The sequence below is a fragment of the Rhyacophila brunnea genome, unplaced genomic scaffold (assembly GCF_057557595.1).
Source record: "Rhyacophila brunnea isolate RB1 unplaced genomic scaffold, BYU_Rbru_1.0 scaffold_17, whole genome shotgun sequence".
In the NCBI taxonomy this organism is placed as follows: Eukaryota; Metazoa; Arthropoda; class Insecta; order Trichoptera; family Rhyacophilidae; genus Rhyacophila; species Rhyacophila brunnea.
In genome coordinates this window covers 29874006-29884861 of record NW_028232827.1, presented here as the reverse complement: position 1 = coordinate 29884861, position 10856 = coordinate 29874006, and the positions used below count along the sequence as shown (strand labels likewise).

At 34.7% G+C, this 10856-nt stretch overlaps 1 protein-coding gene across 1 annotated transcript; it reads right to left on the bottom strand.

Moving 5' to 3' along the window:
- Positions 1-464: 464 nt before the first annotated feature.
- Positions 465-10051, bottom strand: LOC147073933 (uncharacterized). Its single transcript, XM_085944593.1, has 6 exons — positions 9835-10051; positions 8609-8825; positions 7134-7400; positions 6027-6187; positions 3920-4016; positions 465-1798 (listed from the first exon to the last, which is right to left on the bottom strand). Exons 1-6 carry the CDS (start codon positions 9909-9911, stop codon positions 680-682), a joined length of 1938 nt encoding a protein of 645 aa, XP_085800719.1. The 5' UTR covers positions 9912-10051; the 3' UTR covers positions 465-679.
- Between the last annotated feature and the right edge of the window lie 805 nt (positions 10052-10856).

Here is a 10856-nt window from a genome sequence, read left to right as displayed (position 1 = left end):
AACATTTTACGTTGATTTCTAGACCAACACTAGACTAGTTGCTATGCAGCCTGTCTCACGATTGCCTCTCAAGACAGCTTCCACAGTGAAATCGAAAACGATTATTATTAATAGTGCTGCAGCCCGGTGAGGGCCCTAACCACCTACAACACTATTGTCAATCTGGAGGTCCCTTTCTACTCTGTCCAGCCACCGAAGTCGATATCTCATCGTCTCCTGGGACATCGTCGTCCCTCTATTTCTGTGTCCTGCCCAGGCAAGTCTTCAGATGTTTATAAATTTCCAGCTGTCCAGCAGATCTCGTACACTGTAAACGGTGCAACACATATTCTTTTTCAATTTGTGTCTGAGTCAGAGTATGGACCTAATAGGTTGAGCAAGTGGCTAACATCCATTTCTCGTAAAAACAAATCTTTTAATGCAAACCTGATGATCTTATTAGGATCGGACATGGTCAACAAACAACCATACTCCATTTTCACAGATCGCATTGGATTTCTGAATACATACCCTGCTCAATCACTGTAACGTTGGCCTCATGAGTGAGTCATACCGACCAATAATTTACAAGTCTCTCCTTCCAGTTATACATTTTTTGAAAAGAGAGACACGCAATTTGAAGCTGTACACAGCAGCTTCTAATATCATTGGCTATTTACCAATTCACTAAAACAATAACCTATTTAACAATTTTCGCCGCTCTAGCGCAATTCACTCTCCGTGTATACACTTTAGAATTAACCGGTTTTTTACTGTTCATAACCACTTCAGTGCATATGGAACCAACGACCGGCCGCGGTCTCCACAGCGATGAAACATTCTTACCGCGCTCCAACACTACTACAGCTTCACTTGTCAAGCATTTCATTCTAATAAGTCTATCAGTCATTTGATTGTCTGCTTCTTTATCACCTTCGACTACCGGCAAAGGTTTATTCGAAGAATTATTACACTTAGACGCGTCTATGTCACTACTGCCTTCTGATTTCAAGACATCCTGTTCCAGACCACTGACGACTTCTCCAATCGGATTGCATTTATTTTGTTCCTTCTTTAAGGAACTGTCACACTTCAACGTCTCTACATTCGTACTCTGAATAGATGTTAAAACACCTCCATGCGAATTAACTAGTATAGGTTGCTTTACTTCTGATTTAACTAAAACCTTCTTGACGAAATTGTTACGTTTAATAATACTATTCAGCGGCGTTGCCGGTTTCGGTACAACGGATAAAACAATACCTTGCTGCTTCATCTTTTTTAACTCATCACCGGTGATGATTTTCAGACCTTGGATAGCAGCCCCCGGAGGTATTGCAATTTTCTTAACTATAATCTCTTTATTTGTTGTTTTCCTTAAAATATTTGGCAGCAAGTTTTTCGCGTTTGATTTAACTTCAGTCGATTTAGGCAAACAACTAGGTTGACGATCAGGTTCATTCTTCAAAACTCCCAACACACTGCTATCAGTTGAATCCAGAGTTACAAGACCCTCCGTATCGGATTTGATTTTAACATCAGCGCAATATCCATTTTGAATCGGTGCTTCTTCTTTTATTGTATTGCATGATTCTACCGTCTTTGTATCGAAGCAGTCACTGAATATATCTTTGTTCATATTGACAAACTCGTCGAGGGTTATGGCTTCGGAACTGCTGGAGACAGCGTCATGCTTCCGTTTGTTATTTGTGACATTTTTTTTCTTTACGTCGCCTTCCTCGTCCGATTCATCATCTGACGGGGGCGGTGAAAATGTTGACATGTCGCCAATTTGAAAATAATTCTTTCCCACCTTTTCCTGAAAAACGAATCAATTATTTATACAAGTATATAGATCAGGGGTGCCGAACCTATGGCATGCGTTTGAAGAGAATAAAAATACCTATAATAATAATAATAAATGACAGATCGCATTGTATAAAAATAGCAGGCAAATACTCTTCAAGAATAAGCATTACGCTTAATTTAAATATATAATTGCATAGGTTGGTCCTTAGACTTTATGCGTCACTTATAATATTATCACACTAACTTCATCAGACGGCGGGGGATACCGCGCCACAAACCTCTAATTTTGATCGATTTACAATGCTTGAGACCACTGTAGCGAGAGAATGCCTCATCTGATTGGATCAATTCTCATGTTAATTTGTGCGATAAGAACCAAATTAATTAATACCTACATTAACAAAAAAAATCATTCATACCCACAAAAAATGACTGCACCAAATAAGAAACAGAAATTTGATAAAGCTAATACATAGTAGTAATACTGGCAGACAGTTTCAAAATTGGTGGACCGAAATGTATGGCATAATTGAAAAAAGTGATGAAGCTATATGTCTGTTGTGTTCTGTGAGTGGTATCTAGAACATCATATTTTTAAAAACTATTTTTTCCTCATGAAAAAATTCTCGGCACGCCAGAGAGTTGAAATAAAATATTTGGGAAATTTTGGCACACGTACACAAAAAGATTCGCCAACCCTGATATAGGTTGTGTAAAGCTCATTTTGAGCTATCCCACTTTTTGCAGAAAATTATTTAATTATATTCAACAACATTGAATTCCTCTCTAGAACAAATTTCGAAATGACGATTTTATACGAAGAATTAATAATATGTAGGTTATTTAATATCTTTATCAACTCCTAGAATTTATAATGCGGGACCTGTGTAAATTTTTGAATCCACCGATAACTAATTTTCACAAAAAAATGAGTCCTTATACAACACAAAATGAAACAATTTAATATAATATTGAATTGAAACGCATTATTACCAACACGATAGTATATTATTCACAAGCATTATAAGAAGATAAAAAATGATTTGACATGAAATAATTATCGACAATCTTTAATCGAAATGTAGAATAATTTTGATTCACTGTAATAATTTGTATTGTGGTAATGTGCCAACAACCGTACAGCCTACGTTATGCATATTGCTCAAGTAAAGACACCTTTTCAAGCTATCGCTTGACAGCATCCTTACTTTGTTGTCGTGGCTATGAGTCATTGACTGCACGTAAGGTCATTAGCTATCTCAACAAGTGTAATGAAAATACATTCTTCATTATTGGTATTAGCCGTAACACTGGACATCTTTGAAAGGAAGATACTGATAAGGGCCATCGGAGCTGTATCAGAGAAAGATGGCACGTGGCGGAAAAGGTATAACCAACACCATGTCCACCACAAGGGGAAGCTGACAGGGCTCTAGCCTAGGGCCCGGGCAGAAGAGGGCCCGGCGTGGCGGACGACCAGATAAATGGAATAAACACACATCTTAAATGTGCTCTAATAAGTAGTAAAAAAGTCTATTTAATAAAGCGCTATTTTACTCCAGGTTTATTCCCATTTTAAAATATAATATGGTTGTGCGGTGCAACTTTTGGTAGTTGTGTGTTAAAATAATCTGCACTGAATTTTTTTTGACCGTGAAAACCCTTTGGAAAACGCCACTGTGGAGCATCAGACTGCCTTTAACCTTAGCGATAGGTAGGGGGGCCCGCCAGTGATCCTGGCCTGGGGGCCCGCTTCAGGATGTGGGGGCCATGACCAACACTGTACCTAGTGTACAATGATTTCTTTCGTTGTCTCAAATGTGAAAGTGGAGGAACTCCATTGGGCAGGCCATGTCTCGATAGAAGGCAGCAAACTACCAAAGAGGCTCATCTTCAACAGCGTAAACCCAAGAGATGCAGGTTCGATTTTTGCCGGGTATCTTACTTTTTTCAAAAAGATTTTTTCAGAACACAGAAGTGGTTTTCAAAATTATGCATGTTCAATAATTAGAATAGTACATTCTTAAATCTTGTGAATTATCCGTTGAATAAAAGAAAGAGTTAATTAAATATTATGATTGAAATGAGATTTTGCAATTTTTTTTAAATAAATTAGTCGCATCATACTAACCAGCATTGTTTTTAATTTTTTCTTGGACGGTACTCTAGTATATGTTTTAACTCTTCGAAAATCAAAGTCTTGGTCGATTTTCGTTACAATCTGCTGTCTGGAAGAAAATAAAACAATTTACCAAATGATGAATGACAGATTAAGGCTATATATTAGCCGCGAGATGATCCAACATCCAACCAAAATGTACACCGTCAAATGCACAATATAATATGGCTCCTTAAATCTTAAGTGTTGTTGTGCTGGGACAAATAATCATTGAAATGTCATCTCTTTTGAGTGTAAGCATACAATATTTTATTAGTAATGTTTACAATCATAATTAAATGAATTAAAAAAATTTGATTCGAAATTCGCAGCGAATATCTATGCGTCGCAACAAAAAGGGGAAGGGCCTCACGAATAAATACCATTTCTATACCTAAATAGAAAATATTCTATGAATATTACAATAATTGAGGCGTCTAATTCCAAAAAGCGATAAGTCCACATTTGGTCAAAATCGAGAAAAAAATACTATAATACTACTAAATAGTATTCTTTGTATAATTTTACACAACACTACGAAAAAAAATATTTTAAGTCTCGATTTATTACAGAAAGCGCGTGTCCGTGTTTCGTATTATTTAAAGCTTGGTTGATTTCGCGCGTATTTAAGTCAATTAATGAGGGAACGCTCAATATTTTAAATGGCGTCTCCCATGCTGTATCATCCGGTAAACTCATGACAGTGCCACGGAAATATGTACCTTATGCGGAATAAATTAAAAAGTGAGGTAAAAGTAGCGCTACGTCCAATTTTATTTGGCCTATATTTATTACATTTAAGAGTTTATCGGCTGAAACAAATTGCCATTTGGTTCTAATTTCGACATAGAATACAACGGAAAAAATAATCTTACGTAAAAACAAATAATTGAAGCTTGAAACATAAAAACGTTGTTTCCCGCAAATATCGAATTGTGGACTTGTCGCTTTTTGTAATTAGACGCCTCAATTTAGGTATTATCAATCTAATTTTGAAATGAATACAAAAATAAAATATGGACGTAGTTTTTATATAGATGGTTAAATATCATTATAAGTAGATCATAAAAAACAGATTCTTACTGTCGACACGAACTTTTGGTATTTTATTTGTGATGGGTTATATACAGCGAACTCGGTTATTACAATCACGGATATAGCGAAATCTCGGATGTAATGAGAAAACATTCGTTGACATTTTAGTTTATGATTTTCTCCATACATTTATTCACTGTTATAACGAGCAACTTATCGGGTATACCGAGCTAAAATACATCAAAAATTTTCTTAAAACTATTAATGTGTCGACCGTTTAAAACAAAATAATTAGAGATTAAGATGAAAAGAACTTTTTATATACAACGTTTTTAAATTTTCTGTTGAATCATATAAGCTTGACTTGCTAGCTTAAACGATCAAAAAAAATTTTACTTGATAGAAATAATACTGAAATGTCATATTGATTTCCATAGTAACGCACGTATATATTAATAATTTAGTTGCTAGGACCCCAGACCCCCTAGCAATCAATAATAGTGGATTGGATTACGGATTTCTTCCGAAATAACTTTTCATACAAAACAGAATTAACTGAAAATGAATTCAATTCTACTTAAAGATGGCTAAAAGTATTAAAAAAATGAATTGGCATCGTGTTCTGATATATTCTAAAAGTTTCAAATGTCTAGGCTAGTCGGGAAATTAGTTAAAAATCGATTGCAAGATTTGTACCGGACAAACAACCACCAGACAAATAAGAATACGAGCTAATAAAAACGTTGTAAAATACATTTTATTTCTACTATTTTTTTTTACTACAGTTGCATTACCTAATTTGAAATTTTTAATTTTTTAATTTTTGGTTCTATTCTCTATTTCATTTTATTATCTATTTCCTAACACTCAAGCACCAGTCACGCATTAATGTAAAAATTATTGTATTACACTCACGCCCAGTACCGTATTACTGCATTTTTTAAACACTGTGTGAAAACGCCAGGTGCCCGAGGGGTTTTATGTTAATTAAACATTTTTGTGAAACTCGGATTAGCTATTTTGCTTATACTAAAATATAGCTTACCTCATTTCTTCACTGGTGACATACAAATCATCTTTTTTATGATAGGTGGTGTGAAAATTGTATGCTTTTTCATTGTAAAAGAGAGCATCACAAATTGTACACTTTATGATATTGATGGGAGGGTTTCCTTGCTCGTTAAAATGATGATCGTGGATATGTTTCTATAAAAAAAAAACATTGCAAATTTAATATACAGTCGTACTCGGTTATTAATATCACGGAAATAGCGAGATCTCGGATGTAATGAGGAAACATTCGATGACATTTTAGTTTATGATTTTCTCCATACATTTATTCACTTTTATAACGAGCTATTTATCGGATACACCGAGCAAAAATATCGTCAAACATTTTCTTAAAACTGTTAATGTGTCAATCGTTAAAAAACATTTTCGACCCTAATCAATAAAATCCGACCGGGCAGGATGCCTCCGGGATCGGATTATGTTTATGACACTAGTTAAGTGTCTGTTTTTGCTAACAAGTTTTCGCAAACAAACCAAAATCACAGATTTTCTTAATAAACAAATAGTATTAATACTGTTAAAATAATTGTCTGCTTTAAAACGAAATTTATTTTAAAACGAAAAAACCATAGTTTGTATTATCCGTGTTTTTCGTTTGTCTGTGCCGCCTCTCCCCAGCATTAGACTGGACAATGAATCTACTGTATATCTTCATGAACACTTGATGAAAACATTTAAATTGGATATTCCATTATGATACCCAATGTATTAACGTCTAAGATTATTATGTCATTTTGTTATTTGGAGGCTAGGAGGAATATTCAACTGCACTCCTAGCCCCCCTTCGGTAATTTAGTTTAATGTGTATAATAAAAGTATATTGTGAGTGTTGTATTTCTGTTTAATATTAGAGTCTCTGTAAAAATAAATAAGTCTGTCAAGAACCCCACCGTGTAAGAATTATTTGTTGTTATTCAAATACATTAACTCTATCACAATAGTATCACGATTCATATCTAAAAGACGTCTATTGAAAGGTAATGCGTAGTTGTCCAATTAATAGGTATTTGATGATGTAAAATCTGCTTCTAACTCATTTTTTACTTGTATTACTTTAACCCCAATAAAACATTATACATACCTGTAAATTATATTTAATTATATACTCCACCCCGCAGAAATTACAGTAGTAGACAGACATAACATCCCCGTGGCTGTTGACAGAGATTTTCTTAGAAGGTGGAGGAGTATCGATGGTGTCCAGGGAATAAGCCGTCCGGTGAAACGACTTCTGATGATAGGTTCGGGCTTTCTTGTCGTAGAACTCCGCATTGCACACTTCACAGTTGATTATCAACAAAGGCCTGACTTCATGAGCATGCGTTTCTTGATGCAGCTCCCAGATGTGCTGAAAACAAAGAGATTCAACTACTATACGGCAGTGGCGAAGAGCACCTCTTGGAGGGAGGTAAGCTGTGGGTAACTTAAAAAAATAGTGCACATATGGACAGCCATGCTCACGGCTCATTTAGACGAATCACTGCGAATGATGATCCGCAGTAAATTGAATGCAGGCGTTCATTTCTTGTTTACACATACGTGTCACCGTAAGTGAAATACACAATTCATTCCAAAATGGCATCAAGTAAATTGCGCTGCAGGTTGGAATTCAAACAATTTGTGATTGTTTGTTATATGAATGCAGAAATTTCATTAAGAGAAAGAGGAATAAGAAAAAGAGTTGTAGGTGGATAAAACCATAGATAAAACTATACATGAGTAATGCAACGTAATACCATGGGAAATATGATGATGCATTTTTGCAATCATCCGTAGTATCAAAAAATGATCAAAAACTAGAACCAGTTGAACTTCATTCACTTTTGATTCCGGATGATCACTTTCGATGTTTCGTTGATGAATGTGCGTTTACATGGGTCACTGGGGATGATTCCTCCGCGATGATCGTCAAAAGTGAATCACGTAAACGGGGCTTTATAAAGCTTATTTGGTTGCGAAGTATCTAATGAAATGTTTGCCTTATGTTATCTCGAAAAGTAGACCGACAGCATATGGTTTTTTTACATTGTTAAACCAACCATAAAGAGTCAATCAAATTTAAAATCGATAACACTAAACAAAAAAAATAGGAAACATCACTGATTAACCAAGCCTCCAGCAGCGTAAACTGAGCTACCCTCACACCTATTCGTCCCACCACATTTAGTGGATTAGATCACATTGTATTTTGGTTGAGTGGTAGCAACATAAAAATTGACGCATGCTCTGCTGTCTCCCATGTGTAAATGTGCCTAAACTAATTTTAATTTTCCATCCAGATTTATGAATTCTGAGTTTTTGATAAATTATTAATTAGAAATTTCATATTTTAAAATCTAGCATATCATGTAGGTACTCATTTAAGTATAAGTAGTATAAGTTATAGAGTTTAGGCGCATCTCTCGCATGGATATGACATGAGAAAATGTAGACACTTTACAGGATACGAGGATTAAGTGCTACCATTTTATTGCAATCGACATTAGAATCCTGTCCAAACAATATTGTAGAACAGATTTACAAAGTTCTACGTGAAGGATAGCGTAAATTGAATACCTTAATAGGAAACTGCTTCCCACACCATGGACAAAAATGCTTGATGGGAGCATCCCGATGCTTTTTATATTTGTGCGAGATGGCCTCCGTCGTCGTGCTGAATTCCTCGGTGCAGACATCACATTTTATTGTCACCTTAGCAGTGTTGGAGTTTTTATGGACGACTTTGGCATATTTTGAATACGGTGGCTTCCCGGTGGTGCCCCTAGCATGAGTCCTAAAAACGAGACAGAGGGAAGGTAAACTACAATTTTTTTTATCCATACATAGATTACAGATCTTCACTGAATATAGACTGCAGAATCAACGAGGTGCATCAACCGATAACAGTCTAATGTATCGTAAGTCAATCTTGGAAATCTTGTAAATCCAAAACGACTTTAATTCCGTTTTAAATAGAATTTTGAAATTTAAAAAACTAAAACAAATTATTAAAAATGACAATTCTTGGTATAGATCTACCAGTATAAGTTGTCCGCTGAGTGAGGGCGCTACATTATAACATTTGACATAATATCATTCAATACTTTTTATACTGTAATGAGCTTAGTTCTAAACACCGGACGATTTATGACAGTATAGATTGAAGTAGAAAACAGGAAAAGGAAACAGGAGAAGATTGGCGAGGTGGAGCCAGTGAAGAATAACAGACCAAATCAATTTTCCTTACAAAGTTTTAAGTTACTTACCTACTAACAGATAACATAATTGTTATTATAAGGACATTGAACTCAGTTTAATACTAAGCGTGAATTATTTTCAATGCTGAATGTATACCTCTCCAAGCATTACGATTACACTAATATTACGTATTACCAATCTTAAATACACTTCTGGCGTTTTTAAATACGTGTGGGGCTTTCTTCATCACTTATTTCCTAATGTATGTTCTGCAGTCGGTTCGCAAAATGAACAGATAGATAATTGCGTGTGTTATTTACTCTAATTAGGTATTTCGCTATTTTTAACATTAATTTAATTCATGCAGTCTTAATTTTATTCTAATCGATCAAAATCTACCAATTTTTAAAAATCGTAAAATGGAATTCTATTTTCTTTTAATTGACAAATTGCAAACGCAAAGAAAAGTTTTGTCAACATATTTGAAAGTTGAACTGAGGCATGTAAATCGTATAATGCATTAAAAGAGTTGTATGTTTTGTAAATAAAGTATGCCTACATTTAACGGTGATAGAAAAAAATACATTAAAAGCTACGGTACCCACCTGAAATGTTCAGCAAGGGATCCCTTAGATTCGAATTTATCACTACAAAAGATACAGATGAACGGTGGGGTAGACATTTTTGACAGTATAAAGCATTTAACTAATGACGTCCATGTAAATAACAAAGATTTAACAATTGTTTAACTCAAAAATCAAATGAATTCACGTAGACGGCAATTTAAAATATCGCTGTTGTCATGTCAAAATAACAGCAATCGATTCGCGTCTTCGAAAATGCGCGCCATCTGGTGTCTGATGTCAGCAAAAGCATTACGAAGGAGATACCTGGCAGCCAAAAAATATTTTCCCTAAAATTCTAGCAAGAATCCACAGAACTGATCAAGTAGCGAAATTATGAAATAATTATTAAATATTCCACGATTTTTTTAATCAAGATTTGACTTGAGCAATATTTTATTTGCCGAATCTATTTTCGAAAATATTTATGGTTAATAATATTGTGGATATAGGAAATTAATGTTTTTTTACGTCACGTGTCGCGTTTTATTATTATGTATAGGATATTAGTCTATGGCTATGGGTAGGTACGTACAAGTTTCAAATTCAAATAAACTGATTGAATTTTGTTTTTTTAAGTAGGTTCAGGTGTTTTTGTATAAACCTATTTTTATTATAATTATTCCAAACCTATTATAATTCTAATACAGTCCTTTGGATATATTCCGGCAGTGTTAGGGGTTGTACATATAATATGATGTCAAACCCCAAGGGGGAGGGTTGATATAACATGATTTGCGGTGAAGGGGGTACTAGGGGGATTGTAGAAAATGTGAGATCACAAAACCAACAAAATATAGTTTTTTCGGAGAATAAAATATTCTTATAAACAGAAATTAAGGATTTAACACAAATAGGGAGATGTGTGCATTGTGGATTGACAAGAAGTGACAATGGGGGTCAAGAAATACCAAAAATCATATGTCACATTACGGAAGACCCCTTACATAACTATCAGCATAGACTAATATACTTTTAACTATTAGTCTTCTCAGAGCAGGAAC